This window comes from Sylvia atricapilla, chromosome 2, assembly GCF_009819655.1.
Source record: "Sylvia atricapilla isolate bSylAtr1 chromosome 2, bSylAtr1.pri, whole genome shotgun sequence".
NCBI lineage: Eukaryota > Metazoa > Chordata > Aves > Passeriformes > Sylviidae > Sylvia > Sylvia atricapilla.
In genome coordinates, this window is record NC_089141.1 from 95,861,021 (window position 1) to 95,886,675 (window position 25,655).

General features: G+C 36.9%; 1 protein-coding gene across 2 annotated transcripts in view; it reads right to left on the minus strand.

Moving 5' to 3' along the window:
• Positions 1 to 25,655, minus strand: part of MID1 (midline 1) — a 140,608-nt gene that overhangs the window by 40,242 nt on the left and 74,711 nt on the right. For both annotated transcript variants that reach the window (XM_066313863.1, XM_066313864.1), the window contains exon 3: positions 3,434 to 3,529. In XM_066313863.1, the coding sequence (XP_066169960.1) occupies positions 3,434 to 3,529 (96 nt within the window). The remainder of the gene's footprint in view (positions 1 to 3,433; positions 3,530 to 25,655) is intronic.

A 25,655-nucleotide genomic window follows, 5' to 3' on the forward strand; every position in this document is an offset into this window, starting at 1 on the left:
AGGCCCCTGCAGAAAATTCAAAGATAAAAAGATAAAATTATCCAACAGAGTTTTTAATGCTCTTAAAAGGGTTTTCTACAGATACTATCAGAAGTGTAAGTGCTGTGAACTAGGACTACAAACAAATACCTATCCAAGTAGTAGCTGTTTCTATTCCATTCTCTCAGTTTATAGAGAATGCTCTATTTTATCCTATGAATCAGTTTAACATTTTATGCAGCCAAACCTGCTGTCCTACAGCTGCCTTCCCTGCACAGAGTGAGGAGCAGAGCTGCCTCACCAGGGAGCCCAGTGAGCTGCCCTGGCTGAGGGGGTGCTCTGCAGAAAGCGGCCAGGCCAAAAGTATGAGGTTGTAGACTTGCCACGGTCTCTAAAGATGCTTTCCTGATTAACAGCCTTTGGGGTTTCTGCAAAACCAAGTAATGACAGACAGGATTACTGAGGAAGGGAGAGTGGAAAGACAGAAAAATCAGTGTAAAATGAAAAACATGTTAGAGATGTATCTGAAAGATGAGTTGAACAAGTGTTTCAGCGTGCTCTTAAAGAAATAGAAAGATTCTGGACAGAGAAGAGTGTTATAGTCTCAAGCAATCACATTTCAGGATGTGTCCCCTTTGAGAAAATGGAATTTTAAAAATTGTTGCCATAAGTTAATAAGCTAACCCATGTCAGGAATAAAAACAGACATTCAGATACTAAAATTATTATTATTATTATTATTAAATACTTAATATTATATTCTACTTAAAGCAGTAAAGAATACAGGTATGGCTTAATTTATTCACAAAGATTTTCTTGCTTTTATGACCAGAACCACCCATAGGAATGCAAGACTTCTTGAGTCTTCTTGAAGCAAACTTGAGTCTTCCAAGATCAAGTACTCCATCAGGATAAATCCGGTCATAAATTGATAAACTCCATCTAAAAATAGGCAAGATTTGTGTCTCCATTCCTGTGATGAGAGACCAAACAAGATAATCTCTCCCCAGTGTCTGTAAGGCCTCCGTTTTATAGATTATCAACATTACTGATTGGTCCTTGTGTGCTTGTGGGAGAAAAAAAGGGAAAAGAACAGTTTCAGAAAGGATTTAGCATTAGTTTTAAAACACAGAGAGACTGGGATTTGGCCTTTGCTATGGCTGATAGTACAGTTGGGAAGGATGCATGGGTGGATCACTAATCTGCCATAAACTGGTTCCTGGGAAGCCATTGGCAGCTCAGTTGGTTGGTGAGAAACAGTGGCTTTGTGACAACATTTGGTTTGGCTGGCAAGGATTCATTTATTCAAAACATACGGAGCCTGTTTGTTGTTCATTTTTTGAAAAGTCAGCTTCTGCTCCATATCATACCAAAAAAGATATTCCTTTTTCATTTTTCATGTAACACTGAATTTTTTGGCTTATGACATGATAAAGGCTTAAAAAAATATTACTGTGTGTAGCTACAAATAAATGTTAGTCAGCATGACTTTAGAAGTTTATATATCTCAGAGCAAAGTCTTGGTAACTTTGAAAAACAAAGAAGGAAAAGAAATTATTATTATTACTTGAATTGAAGTCAAAACTATGTGTGAAACTGAAAGCTTATTTCCTTTTTTTAAAAAACTGGTTTTAAAGTCCCCAAAATCTAAATCAAAATTATTTCAAATTAGGTAAGGAAAATCAAAGCAGGTAAAAGAAATCTTTAAATTTACTACCTATGTTTTAATATCTTTACAAAATATGTACAATGTATTTTACATTAATATCTGTAATATAATATATCAAAAAATGAAAAAGAAAGCATTTGCTGTAAAACTAACTTCCTGTTCAGTTTCAACATTTCAGTGAGTTCCTAAAAACCAACACAGTCATTGGAAACTTTTCGTAATATTTTGTAAGGTTAAATTTGCATTGTTAATGTTTTTAGCTAATATATTGTTTAACTCAATTTTTAATTTGGGTTCCTGGCTTGGGTTGAATTTCTCTCCTGAACACGCAAGAAGAAAAAGAGTGTACTGACTTTTCAAAAATCTATCTAAGCCACAGTTTCTCTAGTGCTGGAGATATGCACATTATATCTGAAGTTTTCACAGGGCTCTGAGAAACAGAGATAACTTTAAAGTTTACTTCCCCATCCCCACGCGCCCAATTTCCAGTGCAGCCGAGGTCCAAGGTTTTGACTGAAGCTCATTTCTTAATATTTTGCTAATTTAAATGCTAATTAGACTAATTTGATGAATAAAACATGGTAGGAATTCATTAACAACGATGTTGCAATTGCTTTATGTCTACAGAGAGGTATTCTAAAACAGGACTCCAGGGACAGTAGCGCATCTGTTACCAGTTGAACAAGTTGGATTCTTTGTAATACTAGACTTCGAGCTGGTAATATATTGCAGAACTGCAGAGAAGACAGAGCAGCAATTTTATTTTTTTCAGATCTAACACATCTTGGACATAGGCCACCAATGAAGAAGAGGCCTTATGCTGTCCTGAGCCCATCTGCTTTGTGGGGTTTGCAGAGCAAGAAATTGTGCCTTATCTCTGTCTCAGTACCTACTAATGTCATCCCAGCTGTTCTGCCTGGTGTTATTGGTGCCTATATAAAGAAATTAAACCATTCACCTAATGTCTCATACTGTGGGTAGACTTTTATGGTTTTATTGGGCTCTGTGAAGCTGGTGAGGCTCTAGAGAAGTGGAGCAGATCGAAACACAGATAGTGATCTATTTGGAAGAGTGGGGAGTTGTTTGGCTTTGGTTGGTTGGTTTGGGTTTGGTTTTTTTGTTATTGTTGTTGGTTTGGTTTGTTTGCTTTGCCTTTTTTGGGTGAATTTTTTTCACCTTTTCTGAGGGGGCAAATTATAGGTTCAGATCCCACTGTGCTAAAGACTTTTTTGATGCTCAGAGTGGAATATGTAAGGGAAGCAACTGAAAGGCCGGTAAGAACTTGTCTTCTTTGGAAGATAAATATATTTGGTGTGTGACATTTGTCTACAGATATGTATTTAGATAGTTAATTCTGATTAAAATAAAAGAAAGCTTACACAAAACCAGTGGTCAACAGAAACCTAAATGAGGCTGGGAATCTGGGTGTTTCTATTTTTTTGCCTTTATTTTCCACCTGTAAATATTTCTCTGGCTCACAAAGGACCTGGAAAGACAAATGTTATAGGTAGTAAGTGATGTGTTCAAATATAGTAGCAGTGGAGGCCATACCAAAACACCATAATTAAAACAGAACAGAAAGCAATGTAAAGAAGTGATCTGTATTGAGAATATCCCTTATCATTGAAAAAGCTTTAAGTCAGTTTACTATTACTTAAATTATTTTTTTCGCTTGTTTGTTTTATTTGTTTTGTTGGGGATTTGTTTGTTTAAATGTTTGCTCCTGGATGCTAGAAATGAATGTAATTAAGTTTATAAGCATTTCTAATGGAGGTCAGTACTCACTTCTACATGTTGACAGGTCTGAATGAGTTTTGCCAGAAGAGTTTCCAGTTCGGTGTTCCTCTTAATAAGGTTGGTGAGGTTACTCTCCAAATTTTGCTGTTAAAATAAAAGAAAAAAATTCAAATAATTTAATACTTAGGTGAATATTTGAATAATCTAATTACTCAGGTATGAACATGAGACTTTCATATTGATAAGTTCCATTACAGGTATGATTGGTTTAGATGTTTTGTCTATGCAACACAAGACAGCAAAAAACTCAAGGTAAGAGTGAATTCTGGAAAATAGGTTTTCTAATGACCTAATAATAAATAGATTAAGCAATTAGTTTTATTCAGGAGGAAAAAAATATTAAAGAGAAGAGCAGAAAATGCAAGAACATTTTCCCCAAAGAAATATTTATTATAATTGAGAACATTTTTGAATCCTTATTTCCTGCTTACAGTTATATCTCAATATATCTCAATTTAAAAGCTTGCTGCTAACTGAGGTCTCAGAACTGGTCAGCACTTTCTTCTTAGGATTTGAAGTACTGGGAGGGGGTTTGATCTATTTGATTTCATTCCCTAGTCTGGCTGAGTTACATCTTTTAATACATAATTCTAAAGAAAAACATCCTTTCTATGGGTAAGAATGAAATGCCTACTCAAAAACTCTGCCCTCACTGACTGTTCTTAAGAGAGAACTTGTGGCATGTTTCTGCGTTTATCAACTCATTATGGCTGCCATAAATATCTGCAACTGTGGTAGAGCAAAGTCCTCTCCAGATCACAAATATGAGGCTGCATCCTGGCTCCCTGCAGTTGCACGGGAGATTGAGATCTAGCAACAAATGGTTAAACCTCCCTTCTCCTCCCTGTATCCACAGGAGGGAAGTTCAAGCACATGAGGAGCAGATCTGTGATAGCTCTGACCTACTCCCTGGAGTTACAGAACAAGAATACCAGACGTGAGTCCTGTGCTTTTCTCCTGACAAGGGCTGCGAGTGTCTCTGCACAACTTTTACTAATTTCAACCCTCCTCATGTTTTATTAATGATCTTCTCTTCACACTGCTACTTTCCCTATGGTATGTCTTTTCTATCACTTCAGTCCCTACAGCTACCATTAATTTACCAGAGTTGTATAATCCTCCACCAACTCCCAGCTCCATGCATGCATTCAGATTGTGTGTGTATTTTCTGGTGTTGTTATTCCCTGCCTATTTCATGCCGTTTATAACACCTTACTCTTTGCCCTCCCTTTCTGAGCCATGCAGTTCTCTTCCCATTTTTGCATGTGGCTACAAACAACTGAAGACTTTAAAGAAGTATTTAATTAAGCTGAATGATACACACTTTGGCAGGGTTGATGCTGTAAGTACTGGAGAGGCAATCATTTCTGTTCCACTAAGGAAAGCAGAACATTTTTATGGCTTTGTATATATGACCCTTCCAAGAAGGGTGATGGGTGCTTGAAGTACATAATTTTGGCATTTTCTTCCCAGCAGAGGCATGAATATTGTGTATGACAAGCTCTGGCTGCAAAAATACCTTCTACACTACATTTATTTTATATCCCATTAAAACAAAGAGTAACAAGAACGGGCATTTTACTGAACTGTTTGTGCTGGATCCTACATTTCCATAAGCCATACTGTGAATGATCTTAATTGCAAAGGCATGTTGGCTGTGCTGTCAGATATTCCTTTGTAGGGCTGAGACTCACATGAGAACTGTCACATATAGTTACAATATCAGGTAACTTTTGCCTTCAATAAACAATTCCTTAATATTATTTAAATGTGTGAATACTCATGAAATTTTATTTATAAAATAAATAAATCTTCTAATCTTATATATTAATTTTGACATATTTTATTATTTTACGCTAAAATGTTTCAATGAAAATAGTGTATTCTTGATTGAGGTCACCTAATTTATAATGTATTATTGAACATAAAAAATACTAGCAGTTGGTACCTATGCATACTATGTAGAAAAAAATGTATTCAAAATGGTTGTGGAACACTGTAATGATTTTAAATATCTGAAAGTTATTTCTCTGCAACTAAGGCCATCAATACATGAAGAGTAAGCATTTTTCTTTGAAACAGAAATGTATTGACCTATAGATTATATTTAGATTATTATACTAAAGATATTTCCAAAATCTGGATATAATAATCTATATTCCTGTGAAAATATAGAAATATATATATATGTATGTATATATATGTGTGTGCATGTGTATATATGAAAATATATATATATATATCTGTATTGGATGAAGAACAAAATCTTATTATAAAGTTTCCTATCCGGTGACCATAAATATAAATTATTACAGCCATATATATATTATTATGGCTTCACACAGGTCTTGTCTGCACTTCCTGACTAGGAAAATGGAAGAAATCTATGAAACAAGTGAGTTGCCTTAGAAAAACTGGAGCTAATCTATTCCCATGCTCTATCTCCTTGAATTGCGTAATTTTCAATATGGGAAGCTTAGAATTTTTTTTACATACAGTTTGGTACACAAGAGATTGGGGTTCTTTTAAGTCAAGAATAATCAGAATTTTGTTAATTTTTTGTTGAAGAACATCAGTTTCCATTAATGCTTTACCAGACAGCAAAAACATGGTGGCTGCTGTCTGAAATTAATGTCAATCTTTCCAGTTTCACTAGGGCAGTACTGAATGGCAGCTCTTAAAAGTGGCCTGATTTGAAAGTTTTAAAGCTTATAAAACTTGATCAATTCCTGCAGTATGTTCACCCAGATTTTCTCTTGGCAGTATCTTCCTCTAGTACTTTCTCCTATTACTTTCTCAGACAGACCATGCAGCCCCTTTAGCTACCATGTGATAGTAAAGTTGCAGTGTTTGAGCTCTGCCCTCTTTCTTTACTCTATATAGGGTGACACAGAAAAGGCCTGAACATTCAAATTTCAGAAACAGATGTTTGCTCAGAGACTTTGCAAAGTGTTGCAGCCTCATTTTTCATCCACACCAGGAACTTCCCCAGTTGTGTAAGAGAACAGTGCCAGATTTGGAGGTCCGGCAACTTGGAAAATTAATCTAGTTGTAGACCAGAGTTCCTGGGAGAGTGAATTTTAGCCAAGTTTGAAGCCTGAGGAAAGTGTGCTCTCACTTTATGATGAGTTCATGTGAAAATGAGTAGCACAGTAACGTGATTGCAAGTATCTTCCTCCTTCCCACCTGCTGCTGTTCTGTTGGGGAAATCAAATGACAATTGTATTTTTGGTAACGTTCTAAGTAAATCATAACTTCTGAAACATTTGCAGTTTAGCTTTTTTCACCCTTTTTTGTCAGTTGCTAATTTTCATTGTTATCTGTCTGATAAAAACTGATCTTTGAAACTCTGGTGTTGTTTTTTTTTTAAAGAAGCACAATAGTTGCTCTACATTTGCTCTGTGGACAGGCTTCATGTATGTTAATTCAGTAGATGCAAACTGCTCTCAAAAAGCAAAAGCAAGGCTGAATGCTTTCTGACTTATCAGTGTTGAACCAGCCCAAGATCTTGACATTCCATGCATGCTTTGAAACTGCTTTTACCACATCCAGTACAAAGTGAAAAGAATGCTTACTGTCCATTTAGCATGGTCTGACAATTATACAACATAAATATTCCTATAATCTTGGGATAAATCCAAGTAGATGAAACCACAGACATGTAATTGAAAAGGACAGTTAAGGATGATGTTTCATTTTGACTCTGCATGCCTATAAAATGATATGATCCAGGGACAGGAGTCTAAGTTGGAAAAAATTAATGCTAAAAAACAGGGGAAGGCAACTCAGTATTGATCATGTTTTTTAAGCTGCTGTCTAGCTCATGATCATGTTGCTGCTGAAGTCATGATCATGTTGCAGCAATGACTGCATGAGGCTTTTGCCCTGATTGAAGTGGGAGGTCAGACTAGATGATCATAATGGTCTCTTCCAGCCTTTAAATCTATCAGTCTATGAAAACCAAATGTGAACTCTTGCCCTTTGCCAAATTAACAGTCTCATGCAAAGCATTGCTTGCCTAAAATAAGAAGGTAGCACAAACAGATAATCCTAAACTACTATATGGGTTGGAAATGCTGTCAAAAGAAATTAATGTAAGCTTCTAAAGAAGAGAAATACTGAGTTGTGTGCTCCTGCCTTATGTCACAGCAGACAAAAATAAGCATCCCCGAGATCATCTTCTCAGAGACACTGTCCATAAAAAATATCTATTTAAAAAGCCAAAGAATAAAACAGATATCTATCAGGTACAATGAGATTTTCAATTCCTTTTGAAGTAAAGCAACTGTATTTTTTTTATTAAAAATATTATTTTTTCTCTCACTGGTAAATATAAGCAGTTCTTTGAATTTTCCACTCACTGCTTACTGGAAAGCTTTGAGAACTGGTCCACTGAAACTGCTGCACGTGCTAAAACAGACACTATGAGACAGTATACGTAACAATAGTCCTGATAATTTTTATCAAATCCACCATGACCAAAGCCTTTCAGCTGCAAGCATTGACTGCAGTTCCCTTGATCCTGGTGTAGAACAGACCAGAGGAAAGCATATTTTGAGGCTATCTCCTGTTTAAAGAAAACAACTTTGCATAGTCAAAATTAAGTTTAGTAATCACATATGTTTCTTGAGAACTACTGCCCCTCTCTTATCACCTCTTTACAAACAGTCAAAATGAAACAGTTCATACATTTCTAGTCTGGGTAAGTTAAAGTGTGTAACTTAAAGCCACACAGTTACCCTGCTGTGGGTGAGGAATAAAATACCACAAAGCAGAAGTGTGATCACATTCTAGCTTACTCAAAGAAGCCAGCAGGGAAACCAGAGTGGTGTTGACATGGCAGATCAATCTTTAGTACTTGCAGGCTGGTTAGAGATCATAAATATACTTCCTGTCACTCACACAGTCCATGCAAACACATCTTCACTTGTTTGGAAATGTTTTCCTCCTAATTCAAAGGCATTATGCTGCATGTGCTCCAGTTATATTTTCACCTCGACACAGTGACATACCCCATGAAATAGTCCTGCTGCCTCCAGGACTTGTGTCTGACCTATGAAAAAAGTTGCCAATCAAATCCAGAACAAGTGCCAGAATATCAAGTGTGGTTTTGCGACAGGGTTGGGGTATATGTGAGCTTCATGCTTCCTTTGGTGTTCTTTATTTAAATGGCCATGCCAGGTGCACATGGAAAAACTTTAATTTTTATTCTATATACTTGTCCTGAAACAGATGATTACTCTTCTGCAGTATTCATGTGATCAACTCTGTATTTTTCCAGTCACGAATGGTAACATTTTAATAGGGATGATTGACCTCAAGTCTCAAATACTCAGAGCCTGACAACTGCACTACACATTCCTGTGTGTAAAGAAATAACAGCTATGGTGTTGATAGACTCCTGGGGACTAGGATTTTTACCTCAAGTGATTATAGTATATCACAAGGAAAGACCCATGAGGTACTGCACTATTAATTAATTGTTCAGGACTATTTTTATTAAAAGTGCAATGAAAATATCTGCATGGGAAGCCATTATGACTCAAATGATGCTAACTAAGTAGAGTATTAAATATTTCCATATTTCATAGAAATGTCACAATTCTATATTAATCTCTATTTAACATGGGACATCGTGGAACCTAAAGGAAATCCAAGCACTTCAAATTCCTGACCATATAAAATCTTTATTACCTGATAAAACAGTATTCTAGGGAGAACCTCCAGTTATGCTCTTGCGTCTCTGCAAAGCCATGCCCTCAAATATACCAGGGGTTCTTGCCATTTGTAAGTGCAGTTCTGCCCTTTTATTTAACTAAACTCATCTCTCTTGTGAGTTGCTCTTCAATCTTTCTTCACTGCTTCTTCTCTTTTGGAGAAAGAGAAATTTCATACCTGGGGCCTCTCAGGGAAAAGAGAGCTATATATATAGCACCCTGTAGCAAAAATTTTCATAGATGTGTACTATAAGTTTGGAAAAGAAACATTATATGTACTTAAAAACTGTTTTGCCATAGCAGGGATCATGTTTACTGAGAACACAGGTCAATTAAACTTTCACTGCATACTTATTTTCATCGTTATTTTGTTTTGTAATGGAAGGACATACAAAAATGAAGTCAAAATAGCGTTTTCTCTTAACAGAGGCATTCAGATTTATTAAAAGAATGTTGGATTCAGATTTATTAAAAGAATGAAAAAGAAGGTTTAGACAGTGACAGCACTGACTATATAGGACAAGTTGTGGTTTGGTTTTTTTTTTTTCAATTAAGCTATTAGAAGATATCCAAATGTTTACTTGGTTGGGATTTGGGGAGTTGTTTCAGTTCTATTTTTAATGAATCATTAATCAAAGAAGGACCAGAATAATAATCAGGAATCAAGGATCAAGAAGCAATAGATTTAGCATCTGAACACATTAAAAACAGAAAAGACAGCTTGGACTGATATGTGAGTTAATAAAGGTTTGCAAAAGTGTAAGGTTATGTTTGAGGCCACAATATATTTGACCTTTTTTTCCTGCCTCAACGGAGGAGTCAAACTGGAAGCTGAAGTGTTAAAAGAGCACAACAAACACCAGACACCCTGAATTTAATGCATGTTATTAAAGACTTATTGTAGCAAGCTAGAGGGCTTATAAACTCATTCTTTTCCCCATGGGCTAATCCAGTGCAATGAAGGGGGTTAAGGACAACATGAACTATTGCACAGTTGTCCTGCAGCACCCTAGCTTAATGCACTTCCTGTCTCCCAGGACATGGACTGTATTTAAAACCAGGAGTTTAACATGAGCTCCTGCCCATGAGATGCATAATGTAATCCTGCTCAAGCAAGATCTGGGAAATATTCATTCCAAAACCTGAAATTTTAAGTTTTCCACATAACTAATGACAGACATTTATACGAGAACAAAACAAAAATACTATCTAAAGAACCAAAATTTATGCAGTGTTATTCAAGACTTAGTTTCTACAGATGTCTGCCTAAACACTTCTGAAAGTTGTATTTATTTAAGAGGTTTTATTGAGCGAAAAAATCTGGGTTTAATCAGTCAATACATATTACTGCATTTTGCATCTGAAAATTTCCATCTTATCTAAGTGGGTATGTGTAAAAACAATTCAGTATTATGCAAAGCTGGCAGGTTAGAAAGGGCAGCTAGATAGGTAAGAAATGGAGTAGGTCAATGTGGTAATTTGGTCTACATTAGGTAACTGTGGTGGAACTGTCAAAGGCCTCATTCAGCTCTTTCTGCTGGCCTGCAATAAAGCTGACACTTGAAGCAGCTTCTCCCTTCTGCATTTGTTTTTCAGTATAACAAACAACACATTGAAGGGTATTTACTGATTGGCCTCCTGAGGATATTAATCATTCATCCAGTGAATGAAGCTGTGAGTCCATCTCCTGGCATGGCTAGAAGGTCTGGCACACTCAGGACTCACAACTGGCTTTGTGCAGCGTGTAGCAGCTGGGCTAACACAGCACCAGCAGCTCCTATTCAAGAAATGGGAAGGACTGTCTGAGCAGTCCCACTCTAGGGAGGACACAGGTGCATTTGTGAACACTCCCAGCTGTTGCCCTATCGTAAACCCAAGGGAAGCCAGAGAATTGCACCTCTTTCAGAAAATGCTCATCCCACTGTCCAGTGTCATGGTGCATGAGGCAAGTACCACCAAACAAGCTAAGCAGAAACCCTAATTCTGACCTAGGGTGAATTATACTAATCAAAGCACCAATTACAATTGTGTTTCATGGGGGTTTATTTTTTGTGTTTATGAACTTTCTGAAATTTTGCCAAGTACACCGTGAGCTAATTATGACACTCTGGAGCACTCTGCTGTTTCCTCACTTAAATCATTGATGGCTCCACCTTTTCCTTGCAGTGAATATCTCATACCTTGCAGAATACATACCATAAAAAAGTTGGCATTTGCCCAGTTTGGTGCTCATTTTGTCCACATGCCCACTGCCTTGCTGCCCTTGCTGCTCTAACATGGTTAGAGCTTGCTCTAGACAGAAGTGTAAATCTCTCAGTTTTCTTCTCCTCATTTGCTCTATTTCCTACTCAGCAAATTAAAACCATTTACTAGATTGAGTAAACGCCATGAAGGAAGTTTGGTGTGGGGAACTTGAGTTTCCCACAGTATTCAAGTTTAGATACAAGTTTAACTTTTTTGAATAGAAGGCTTAAATATTAATTTAAAATACTTGTCAACCTGACCTGATAATATAGTTCATCAGTATTTTTCTACACAAAGCTTTTAACCAAGCACCACATCTCACATTTAGGAGTTACTAAATTAATTATCTTGATGCCTTTGACTGGCTACCTAGAAAGCAGTCTAAAATACCTACTTTATTTTCTGACTAGACAGAGTTAGAAAATAAAGTAGGTATTTATTAAAGGCCTTCAATAAATACACCTTGGGCAGTGCAAAAGCCTTGCAAAGAGGCTACACCCAAGACGGAAAATAATCACGAGATTTTAAGGTTTTTCCTTTGCCATTTTTTTCTTTAACAGAAGCTTTGCTGTAGCTTTGTAAAGAGATACAAAAGATTAAGAGTAAAAAGGATCTAACAATATATTAAATTATATTTTTTAGTATTTAAATAATGGGAAAAAATCTAGAAAGAATAAAAGCAACGAGATCAGATTCCTTGATACCACCTGTTTATATTATTCATGCACCTGGAGCATTTATTATGTGTAAAACATTCATTTAACAATAAGTATTGTAAAACTGCTTCCTTTACTATTATTTTAAATGTAAGGAATATGATGTGCATTGGTTATTTGCAGTACATGCACATTTAGAAAAAAATACACTGTCTAAAATGGAAATGCCACATTTACAAGGGACAATATTGTTTGTTCAGAATTTGCCATCACTTTATTCTCTAACTCCATCCAGCCTCTAGGTAGCCAGTCCAAGGTATCAATCTCTGGCTCAGATTTCAGGGGTTATTATATTTAAATCTTTGACTTAATAATTTCTTATGGATAAAACCAGATAGCAACATTAAATAATCCTAATGGATTTATTGAAAGAATGTGATGCTGGTGAGCTGGGCTTTAACTAAGTAGGGAGTATAAATTGCAAGGTACAGACTTGGAAGCAGACTTTGTTTCATATTTTTGTCATAGTCAGGTGAAGTTTCTGTTCTGACCTGCCTAGTCTTTATTGCCAAAACTTCCTCAGAGATCAGCTCAAGATTTCAAATTAACTAACCACCACCACTAGCAGCAAAAAAACCAACCCACCTCAAACCTAAAGAATACAAAACCCAAACCAAAACAGCAACAAACTCTCCATGAGTTTTAGCTAGAAACCAAAATTTCTGAGTATATTTTAAATACAGAAGGGCTAGAAAAACAACCATGTCAAATCCAGCACTTAATTTTTCATTTGCATTTTGCAACTGATAAATGAAAAAAAAGCATACCGAGAAGATCCTTAGCAGGCAGAAGTATCATCCTCTCTCATTTAATGTGCAATACTAAAGGGTTTTCCTTCCCTTACCTCACCAGTGCATCCAACTCCATTTCCAGGCATCCTGATCTCCCTCACTACTCCTGCTTCCAAAACATGCTGGTATTTATGCTCCATTTTTTCTAGTCATGCTGTGACCTGTCCAGCTGCTGCTACAACATACCCATCACCTCCTGATAGACTTTATGAACCTGAGTTGAACTCAGTTTCTGGCTCTTGCTTTGCTGGAAGTGTATGGTGCCAAGAGTTTCTGGGAGAAAGGTCTGAAAGTTATGTGGACGTTCAAGAAAAACACTGAGGGGGTGAGGGATGCATGCTACAGACAGCAAAATAGCCAAAGAAATAACTCCTTCCTCTACTAACATACTATTTTTCACTCCCTAATGGAGTGCACTTCCACAAAGAAATGAAATAATCAATTCAGTGCTATCCAACTATCATTTGAGAAGCCAATAATGAAGGGACACATTATTTTTCAACAGTCCTCATTAATGTATATGCAATGTTAAAAAATCAAACCAGCCAGAAGCGAACATTTTTTGTGTAAGCCACAGCAGACTTGCATGTTCACTTATCTCAGCTTTGCAGATGATCACAGATGTGTTTCACTTTACTAATGTAAATTAAACAATTTTTATCAATTAATGAGTTGTTCATGCCAGTATGGACAACTGCATGAGGAAACTTCCAAGTAGCAAGTTTTAGCTCAAGAAGGTATGTTTGCAAGTACTCTTGTAGTTTGTTTTTACTGTGCTCTTATAATCACTTGCAGCATGCCTGACCATAAAACATAAGCCAGTTCTACTTCATCAAAAATTGAACTCCCATGACTATATACCAAACATTATTTTCTACTTTTTGTTTCTGATTACGCACAGCTTGAAAGGTAAAACTGGAATAAAACTTTTGTGAGTTAAGGATTAGTGGATTGTGTCAGAATGTTTGTGATATCACCACAGAACTCTGGTCCCACAAGACATTTAAAAATACATTAAAAAAAATCTGGTGCAGTTTACAAGCTGATAGATCATATTATATGAAATCAAAGGATGTTTTTAGGGAAAGAAAGTGCAAAGAGAAGCCCATATATGTGCACCTGTAAGATTTCAAACTCACAAACACAGGCCTGTTTCAATTTCTAAAACATTATTTTGTACTCTTCTGAGATAGAACTTTGCTTTCTTGACAGTTCAGATTTTCACCTGCAAGGCAAAATACAAAGGAAAGGCCTGTGTGTATTTCTCAAAGAAAACTGGATCAATAACAGCTCTGCATCTTCTAGCAGGAAAAGACTTGGAACATTTTATGAATGAAATAAGGATGAGATTCTTTGTTTATGGCCTTAACATTAAGCATACAAATTTGCACTAGTAAATTTAGTAAATCTGTCATTAGAAAACAGAGTATTTAATCCTCAGAAAACAAAAGCAATTTATAAGTGCATATATACACTAGATTTCAATAAATCCTCAATTAAGAACAAAATACTTATGAATAATAGAGAATAAAACACCTGAACCCACAGTCCCTTTTCTATAAGAACAGCAAGCGGCAAGTATAGCCCAACCTTCCTTTAACATATTAAAAAATTCAGATAAATCACCAAAATTTTAAAGGGCCATTTTCCTGGTATCTCTTCTTCCTCCAAAATGCCAAATGCAAAAATGATGGTCCTCTAGAGGTGTGAGTAATGAAGCAAATTCCAGAATCTGCACCTAGGACAAAGCAACCCAGGCTGTGTGTGTGGACTGGGGAACGAGAAGCTGGAGAGCAGAGCCATGAAAAGGAACCCGAGGGTCCTGGTTGATGGCAAGTTGAACATGAGACAGCAGTGCCCTGGAAGCCAGGAGAGCCAACCCTGTCCTGGGGACATCAGGGACAGCATGGCCAGCAGGGCAAGGGAGGGGATTGTCCTGCTCTGAGCTGGGACAGCCTCACCTCCAGTGCTGGGGGCAGGTTTGGGTGCCACAGTATCAAAAAGACATCAAGATATTGGAGGCTGTCCAAAGGAGGATCATGAGGATGGTGAAGAGCCTCTCAAGGAGGAAGCCACATGAGGAGCAGCTGATGTCACTTGATCTGTTCAGCCTGGAGAAGAGAAGGCTGAGGGGAGGCCTCAGTGTGGCTATCAACATCCTCATGAGGGGAAGCAGAGGAGAAGGTACCCATCTCTTCACTCTCATGATCAGTGATAGCACTCAAGGAAGCAGCATGACTCTGGGTCAGCAGAGCTTTGGTTTGGATATCAGTAAAAGGTTTTTCACCCAGAGGGTGGTTGGGCCATAGAAGAGGCTCCCCAGGGAAGTGGTCACAGCATCAAATTTGACAGAGATCAACAACCATTTGAACAATGCTCTCAGGCACGTACATGGTGGGATTGTTGGGGTGTCCTGTGCAGGGCCAAAGTAAGACTCAATGATCATCTTGGGTCCCTTCCAACTCAGCATATTCTATAATTTTATGACCTTTGAACAATTTATGAAGAATCTTAGAATGTTTCCTCTTATCCATTCCAGCATACCTAAAATAAGGATGCAAAACTGAGCTAGTCTTACACGGCCTGCTGATCATCTTTACATCAGGTGGGATAACAGTAGTAAAATGTAGAAACAGCTTGCCTGAACGCTCCCATATAGCTTTGCTTATCTTTCTGTAAACATTGTAACCCTAATATGACAGGAATTCAGGTAATGAAAAATAAATTACTTTACATTTTGTTGAAAAGACTAGCAATTTAGAGAGAAGTGCAAATCCAATTATTCCTAGAGAAAGAGAGGGAGATCTTAACATTTCATTTGACACATTTACATAATGTGACCATTTTACACAGACTTCCTCCAGACAAATCATTAATTTGATTTTTGACAGCCTTTGAAGTTTTGCCTGCTATCAAGGCTACCAAACTCTTTCTGCTGAAAAAATGAGTCAATGCTGATTATGTAAGTATGCTTTACATGGCACTTTGGGAAGATATAAAAAATGTAAAGCACAGGAAAATCTCAACTTGAGGCCTTCAATTAATTCAGTTTAATTTTGATCTCAGACAAAGTTTTTCTTTGGAGAAAAGAGATGAACTTGATTTACCCAGTGTGTTATTTCATGTCTGTATTTTCCACACCCATTGTTTTTGAGAGATGAGCCTATAGACTTCATGAAAAATACCTTCTCTTAAGCCAAACAAAACATACAGAAAAAAGCATGCATCTATACAGGTGCTTATGCATGCTCTGTAAAGCAAAAAGAATGAATAATGCAATGTGCAAGAAGTGTAAGACAGAACAGAGCATTCTCTGGTGTTTCTGCACATGGTCATCAATAGCATTTTGACATTTTGTGATAGCAACAATCACAAAATACTGGTTGAGTGCTGAGCCTGATTTCCTGCACAACAACTTTTTAATTTCCTTCTTTTTCAATTGACTGAAATAAGATCTCTTCTCCCTGGATAAGTGAAGGCCCAAGGAGCCTCATAAGAATGTCCCTATACTTAAATAGAGTGGCCAGGAGAACCATGCCCTACATCTCCTGCGTAATGATGTCAAGAGAGGTTCTACTCTCTAAGTTGCTGTTACACTCTGATAAGAAAAACAAGTTGGTTTTGTTAAGTCTTTCACTTTGTTGTGACTGTTTATGGAGGAGATGGGACCTAAATTTTAGGAATTACATATTCTAGATAATATCACTGAACGTTGACATGACAGTTCCATTAACTTTTTTTTTATTATTTGTTTCAGCCAAAGTGGTTCCTATTGAATATATAAAACCATCTTTTACCAATGATTTTGTAACTAGTAAGGAACTTCTTTTACTTTATAATTCAAAGTTTTCTTTGCTTTCATAATAGTGTATTTGCTCCTCAAGTTAACAGTGATGCAAATCTTCCAATGTTTTTGTTTCCATAGTAACCACCTTACTTCAACAGAAAGAACCAAATCACATGCCAAATACACGAGGCCTGAAAATGCTTTAAATTACTCATATAACTAATTAAAAGAAACTTGATAAAACAAAATTTCTTAATAGAGATAGAAGAGTAATAATGCCTACTTTGCTCTTTCCCTATATGAATTTCAATTACTTTTACAAGAGAAAAAATATCCTGATCCTTATTTTATAGATTATTCAATTTCCCTAAGATCAAATACATTTAATCAAATATGCACTAAAGGCTATGCTAGTTTTCCTGCTGAGTCAATGGGCTTTGAATGAGAGTCTTCAGAAGACAGTAAAGTTAAGAAGGCCACCCCCATTACAGTTACTAAATGATAGTAAAATTTTTCCTCAGACAAGTAATCTGGGTGCTCAAGATAATGATTACTACTTGTTTGTTAGAGTGGTATCAGCTATTTCTCAAATGATCTATACATGGTAACTGAGGACAGCAAAAGCAAATATTCCTAGGTTTGACATAACAGAGGCCTGTTGCCCTTGCCACATTCCACTGACATATGATCAAAATAAAAAATTACTGGATGAATATTCTCAATTCAGACTTCTAAAGCTTAGCCCCTTAGAAACATGATACAAAAAGACCAACCAACCAACCCGTCAAACAAACAACCCCCTCAAACCCAAAACAAACAAAAACAGCCCCCCAAACAAAACAACCAAAAAACCCCAACCCCAAAATCAACCAACAACCCACCCCCCCAAAAAAAACCCCAAACAAATAAACAAAAAAAAAAAGAAATGCTCCAATCCCCCAAAACCCTGCCTTGCTGCTGAATATAATTTTGAAACTGCATGTCTGAAAAAAAAAAGATTTCAACAGTTCTTGATGGGTTTGTCCAGACCTTTAAAGTTGTCCATTCTCATTATTCAATATGCGCTGCGGTATGCCTCCACTGTATGACACTAGCTGCTGGGTGCTTTTCAAAGTAAATAGAAGTCTGCTTTGTTTCATCTTGCAGAGTTCCCTAAAGGTAACCTCAGAAATGTCTTAGGTACAAATGAAATTTGTATATCAAAAATGTTTTTGAGACTCAGGGTCAAACAACTGACACAAAAATCAAATGTGAATTAAATAAAGAAAAGGGAAATGAAAAAAAAGGGAATCACAGTAAAAGCAGTGGATTTCACATCTTGGTGATTTTTTTTTAAGCAAACTGTATTATGGAAAAGCACCTGTTAACCCTGACAACTGCAGAAAAGGCCCCACAGATCCTATGGACAAGGAGTTGACCATGTTTTGCTCTCACAGCAAAGGCGGATGTTGTTGCCTTGAAGGTGTTTAAATGATGAAGAGGTTGCAGAAAGGGGCTGTGAGGTTCTATCCTTGAAGACAGTAAAAATAGTCACCAGGCAACCTGCCTCCATTGTGAAAAGCAGCTGCTGACTAAATAACTTCTAGAGGTCTCTTTCAAACTAAATTATTCTCTAATTCTGTAATTAAGACACTTATTTTTATAAATCATAAATATTACTGAAATTCTGAAAACTTATTTATTTGAACCATAAATAATTTTTATATAAAGAACTTACTGAAATATATATTTTAGAAGCTAAGTTCATCAATATGACTTATAGTACAAGTGACAATGTTTTGTACATTTGACTACACTGTTCAAAGTATGTTGTAAACCATGAGTGAATAATATGGGCATATAGCTTTTTCTATTACCTTCATTTAATCTGTTCTTTGAGTTTTTATCTTCTGCTTGATATCAAGCTCCAGTGAAAAAATTATTTTTGGGTAGTGTACAGTTACAGAAACATCACACTTTTTCTGCTTCAGCTGGAATCTTTGACAAAGAAGATCGTAATTTATTAAGGGGTGTTTTCAGTTTTCAGAGCACTTGTGAGAGATAAAAAAACCAACCAAACAAAAAAACAACAAAACACCAGAACAGGAATTTCAAGGCATCTTCAGCCTTACCTATTCATGTACTCTACTAAATAGAGAAATCTGATTTATTTTACTTAATTCAGCATTGATTGAGGAGTCTAACCAGGACTGGAGGAACTGCCACTCTTTTTTCAGGACAGTCTGCCACCACTTGGCATCAGACAGTTGTGGTTCAGTGCTTCTGGGCTGAGGATGAAAGTTTCAAAGAGCTTTAAATTAAAGACCCATTAATGGAGAGGACAGAGCCAGAGTTGCTTTTAAGTGCTTTTAAGATTTACTTGCTTGATATGAAAGCTGTAGGGCATAAGGAAGATAAAACCTTAAAATGTATGTGGATTGCTTTACACTGAAGTACTAAGAAATTAACACAATTTAGTCCTATACAGTGTTAGAAAACTGTAAAGAAAGAAAACCACCTACATGAATTACAATGCTTATATAAAACTTATGCCTACTTCTCAGTTTTCCTTGAGTAGGCTAGCTGCCCTGCTTTTCTCTCCCCCATTAAATTGTGCTGCTTTCTTTTTTTTTTTTTTTTTTTTTTTTTCCCACAGTCAAAAATGGTACTTAGCTGGAGTGAAATCCTTAAATCTTTTGAGGATATACAGTATGGATCTCCTAATTAGGACATCCTGTAGAAACACAATTTTAAAAAAGACTGGAGAAAGGGGAAAGAAATACTACATCCTATTTGTACTGAAATAATGCCCCAATTAAATAAAAATACAAGCTAAAAATTGCATGCTCTTCATTTTTCCCTGGAGGTCTTGCAGAAGGCTAAATGCATTTTCAGTTCAGTTCCCCAGATTTAAAAAAAAATGGTGTGCTATTCTGCATCAGAGCTGTAATTAGTCATTTTGATAATAACAATGGCGTTTATAATTTCACACCAGGCTGATCATCACTTGAAACCATTTATTTCAGCTCAGTACATCCCCTGTTAATTGGAATGTTTTGCTAGTGGTGTGTTCTCATTAAGATACAGTCTTGTCATTACGGCCATTAGGTTTGACCTCTTCTCTTGAGTCCAACCCAGGAAACAGCCCTCAGGAATCCACGCATATGGATAGCTGGACTCAGATACACTAACAGCTATGGTCTTGCTCCTCTGTGAGTTACAGGTGAAATTAAAGAATTAGTATGCAAAATGTTGCAGTCTTTCTAGCATGAGGTCAGATTCTGCAATTACTGTGGTCATACCTGGCCTTAGAAAGCAGAGAATTTATATTGTCTGCCTGCAGCAAGTTTTTAAAAGTAGTTTTGCTATACGCAAAAGGCTAAATCCAGCCATTAGGTGAATGTTAAGAATCACATAATTTCAAGAGATGTAGCTCAGTTCATAACTTATCCTCAACTATTTAGAACATATTTCAGACTTTTTAAAGCTGTTACTCATATCAGCAGGGATTGTAGTTTCATCTATGATTATGTGTATTTGACGTTTCCCATTATTAGATCCTTATTTCACATACTGCAATGCCAAACTTCAGTTATTTCAGATTATATTTTCCAGTTGCAGTATTTCCTTGGCCTGATTTTATTTAATTTTCATTTTTATAGAAATGTCAGATAAAACCACCAGCTAATTTCACAAAACAAGTTACAGAAAATATGCTGCCATCAATGATAAAAGTTGTGCTTTGCTGCTTCAGTGCTTTGAAATCTGGACTTAAATTTGGCAGATGTTTTTGTGCCAGGTGTATGCCTTTTTGCTTTTAGCTGCCGGTCCTTCCAAATTCAAACAAGATCTGAAAAAAACTGTACATCACAGTTTAGCAACTAAGAATTCTGAAGACTGACAGCACTAGCTTATCTCCAGACTCCCAGCTGATCAGATGGGACGTGTACCATCATGGTAGAGGTCAGAGCTACACAAACCTGCCTACAATATCCTTGTAATGACTTCTCCCACCTGATGACCTAAGGCAGGGTCATATTCCAGATCTAAAAGCAGAGTTTGTCTCTCCTGTGCCCCCAGCTCCCCTCCCTTAAGAACACACTTGTTAAGGCAGAGAAGTTAAACTGAAAATTGAAATGAAACAAGCACTGTAACCTAGAAACAGAGAAAAGAGTATGACAAATACATGGGATTAGGTAGACAGCAATAGATAAAAGATGCTCCTGGTGGAGCCAGATTGGAAGGAGGCACGGGGAAGGAATGGGGATGGGTAACTGGAAAAGCAGAGCGAGCAAAGAGTCACTATGAATAAAGGTGCTGAGACTGGGAGATGGATGAGCTGGAACCTCTCCGAAAGTACAGCTGGATGAGAGCCTCAAATGAGAGAGTGAAACAACAACGTAGATACTGGAAATGATAACTCCAGGAATGAAAAAGGGGTGGAGATGGTAGAAAGATAAGGTGATGGGAAGAAGAAACAGCAGAAGAAGGACCAAGGAAAATTCAGCACAATGAGATGAGAAAATACAAATGAGAATTACTGTGTTGGGTAAACAGTTGGGAAAATGAAGCCTTGCAGGGTAGAACCACTAGGGCAAGAAACCAGAGAGGGCAGAGTCCTGAGCAGAACAGTGGTCTGTGGGATGGCAGGGGCTTACCGAATGTAGTTGAGCATCCATGGAGGTCCGAGCAGTCTGGGAACCAAAGGAAAAGTTCAGAATAAATACAGATGTGAAGCAGGAAAATACTAATCTTGGAACATGGATGCTGAGCATGTACAGCTGGAAAAGGATCTGAGCAGGCAAGGAGACGGAGACTGGGTGTCAGGAAAGAGGAAGACCAAGTCAAAGGAAGGAAGATGGGAGCTAGAAATTAGACTGTCAGAGAAAAAGGCCTCTAGGTGAATAATTTAGCAGGACTTGTGTGGGTTTATTTTACAGGGAAAAAAGTCTGCACCAGATAACTTTCTAATAAATCTCAAATGATCCCTATGATATCAGCTATATTTTCCCATTTAGTAAAACATTTCCATCTGCCAGCAGATGTGTAATCATATATTACAACAGAGTCACATAAATGAGACCAACAGAGACAACTGGTCTCTCACCAGAGAGTCTGGTTTTATTGTTTCTCACAAACCTTTTTTTGCAACCTTGGGAATACTTCTTACATGTAAAATGTGAGAAGTAAAATTCAGAAATGGCCCAATGGTTGTCTTTGGAAATACTGCTCTTTTGTAGGCACTTAAAAAGGCTAACATCAAAGGATCCTTTACTCTTCTAAATTATCAACTTGTGATTTCTATGAGTTTTGCCATTGATTTGATTTAGGTAGGGTTTCACCCCTTCATTGTTTGGAAAGGAAACTGAAATAGAGCACTTGTTCTCCCAATCCAGCTTTTAATTAACAAAAGATTGCAATGTTAATGTGATTATTTTGGTTTTCCTTTGCTAAGGATATCTCGGTGTAAGGATCAAGACTTTGATCTCTTTTGTAGGTTTTTTTTCTTTTCTGACATTAGCAATCAAATAAGTTAAAGTGGTTTCATTTCTCATAATACCATCATTTAAAAAAATGTGTTTTCTCTCGTTTATGGTTTAACCCCAGCTGTCTTCTAAGTACCATCAGCCAGGTAGGGCAGGAGTTCAAGGATCATGTGTTCCAATCTTTCCTGGCAAAAGCACAGTCTAGACAAGATGGTCCAGCACCCTGACCTGCAGAATCTTAAAACTGTCCAACACTTTAAGCATGCACAAGAGTCCAACACCACTTCCCTGAGGAGATTATCCCAATCACTGATCGTGAAAACTTTTCCTTTCATGTCTAATCAGGATCTCCCTAGCAGTAACTCGTACCCATTCCCCCTCGTTTTTTCCATTAGACTCCTTGTAAAAATAAGCCTTTATCCTCTTTGTAGTCACTTTTAAAATACTGAAACATGATGATAAGGTCTGCCATAAGCCTTCTTTTCACAAAGTTAAACAAACTCACTTAGCTGGAGTGAAATCCTTAATTCTTTTGAGGGTATAGAGTATGGGTCTCTTAATTAGTACTTCTGACAGAAACTCAATTTTAAAAAGACTGGAGAAAGTGTAAAGAAAGTCCTTGTTTTAGACTAAGCACTACTTATCAACAACAAGTCATCAGGGTGTTATCAACATTATTAAATCCAAAATTTAGCACTGTACCAGCATGACTCTGCCAGCTGGCTTTAGAGATATCTTAGTATTTAACACTTGTCATATGTAAAAGGTGAAATGTTCTCCTCCAAAATGTTTATTTACTGCTAGTCATTTCTCTCACCCTGCTAGATACTGCTGCTTGTTCAAGGAATAAGTCATTGCCTGGAAGAAAAATTGGTTTTGGAAACGAAATTCATATGCCTGACTTAAACCACACAGAGAAATCCCAGCAAATCCCAATTTTCTTGTGATAAAAATACTTAGGCATAACAAGATTTACCACTTCCCTAAAATATTCTGAAAATGGCATAGCGCACATGGCATAGTGAGCATGCTTTTTAAAAGCAACAGGTTTACTGTGTTAGTTTCTTACTATTCTTAAGGAATATATATTTCTGATGGTAACATCCAGAAAAGAAATAATGAAGAAATAATATGAGAGCTGCATTATTTTGTGCACAGACTGGTAGGAAAAATCCCCTACAGAGCAAGTTATTTCATGTAAGTTATTTCTTGACTTTTATGTCCAGGAGCGATGTTTATTCTGTGGTCTTTGCCACTTCACATCACTGAGTATTTCAGGTTTTCATCTATAAAAGACAAAGAAAATAAATATTGGCTTAACTCTCTTTCATGAGACAATAGAAAACTGGTCCCAAGGCAGTACCCAGAAGCCTTCCACAGCCACCCTTTGTGTACTGGGACTTGCTGGTTTTCATAGGGTGGGGACAAGCACTACAAATGTTCTGGCAGCCTTCACATGTTAATTCTCCCCATTGAATGGGACTGGTTATATACAAGTAATACAAACAACACTGAATATGAGGAGTCCTGTAGTCTCTAATACATTACTGTCACTTTCTGGCTGCCATGACAAGGCCAGTTTAAGAAATATGGGTTTGCCCTCACCACTACTCTAATCTGCTGGCACTGCTCTGTGCAGCTACACTGTAAGCCAGGTGTGGGTGAAACCTCTGGAACAAACTAGGGGATAAGAATTATCCTTTAAGCATGTACAAGAGATCTAGTTTGCAATATCTCTAAGACATTTGTAGCAGAAGAACTGAGGAGTTGAGCTGAGACAGAGCAGGAACAGAGAGGTGCTGAAGGATCAGAAATGGCCAGGCAATGTTCATGCCAAGAGCAACATCCTGTGGATTCACTACAAGGTAATCCTGACTCACTAAGTCAAGAGACTTAGCACTTTAAAATGCACTTATATAGATTACTATTTTCACTGATGTTGTGATATTAAAAGGAGATAAATTTACTAGCAAAAAATGAAAAGTCAGCCCCTGATACTGCATCTGATGATAAAAATAAAAAAGGAGGGAACAGAAGAACTGTACAACTGTTGCCAGTCTTCAGGAAATCTCATGCCAAGAGATACGTCATCATATCTTTTTGGTCAAACACAATTCAATTTGCAAAACAGCTAGTCAACTCCAGATGTAAATTAATGTTACTTACTCATTAATTCTGATAATTTAATGACATTTTGTTTACTTACTTTGAACTGTTATGACAATTTCTGCTATGAATGTCTTTCTTCCCTTCTATATTAAAGTTATGTATGTGGCCAAAAGGTTTCCTCGACTTCAAATTACAAAACAAATGCTCTCATTTACTGACACCACTTATTTCACATGACTGGGAATGCATTCATCATGGGATGAGTACATATTTGTGCTCAGGAAACTGAATTATGAATGCAGGTTTCCTTACCTGGCCTGCCATGGCACTACAGAATGATACTGCCACAGCTCCTGAATTCTCAGCAAGGTCTGGACTCCAGGGTGGGCTTAGTTCCTTGGTGAGAAAGAAATGAATTGATACAGATAGAGTTTATGGCATCCTCGCCTCTTTTATTTACAGTAGATGCAATTTTAAAGAGAGGAATTAGATGGTAAAGTCAGTGTGTGGTATGTGATTGAGTGACTGGTTCTGAAATTCAAGAAAAGACTCCCTCAATATAAAAACCCACACTGGTTTTCAGAGTAGAGGAAGGACTCTCTTTTAGCTCATTTCTCCAAACAGAGAAAAACTCTTAGCTTTATCTACCTAACTGTTTTTTCCTTTCTTTTTGGCAGGTAGTGACTTAAATTCAAAAGTTATTAAAATAACTTCAGAAAATGCTGTTGTTAAAAGGGTCATTCTTGCTCTCACCCTTTCATCAGCACTACAGCATGTGGGGGCTTATGGCCAAGTACATCGAAATATTAATCTTACTGAAAGCAAATCCTTTTCCAAGGTGTGTGATTGTAACAGCCAGCGCCAGTGAGGAGGTGGATAACAAGCTATCATGAAGCAAGTAGTGAAACAGAACCATATTTCCCATTAATGAGGTCTCAAATTGCCTGAAATTACTCAGAAAACTTCTCTAAATGACAAGTTCCTCAGAAGTTTCTAGAGCTACATCATATTCTTTAGGCTTATGACTGTTGAAAGTCTTGCAGCCTTCTCTGAAAACTAAGCAACTTTTACTTAGAAATGTTAATATTTAGTTTTTCCAGATGCCTTGGATTTGAAGGACACATTTCCAAGGCATGGAATAAACAACCAAAAAATCAAAACAATAACTAAAACTAAAAGCTGATTGGAAAAAGTAAAGGGTAAATTACATTTCAGGTACTCAAAAGTATTTTATTTGCATGGTATTATAATTCATTTATTTTTCTGGATAAGAAAACTACAGCTGCAGAATGGTGGGTATCCTCAGAACACCTGTCTCTTGAAGTACCGGGTCATTCAGAAAAATTCAGAAACTACAGAAATATTTTAAACAGCTGCTCCC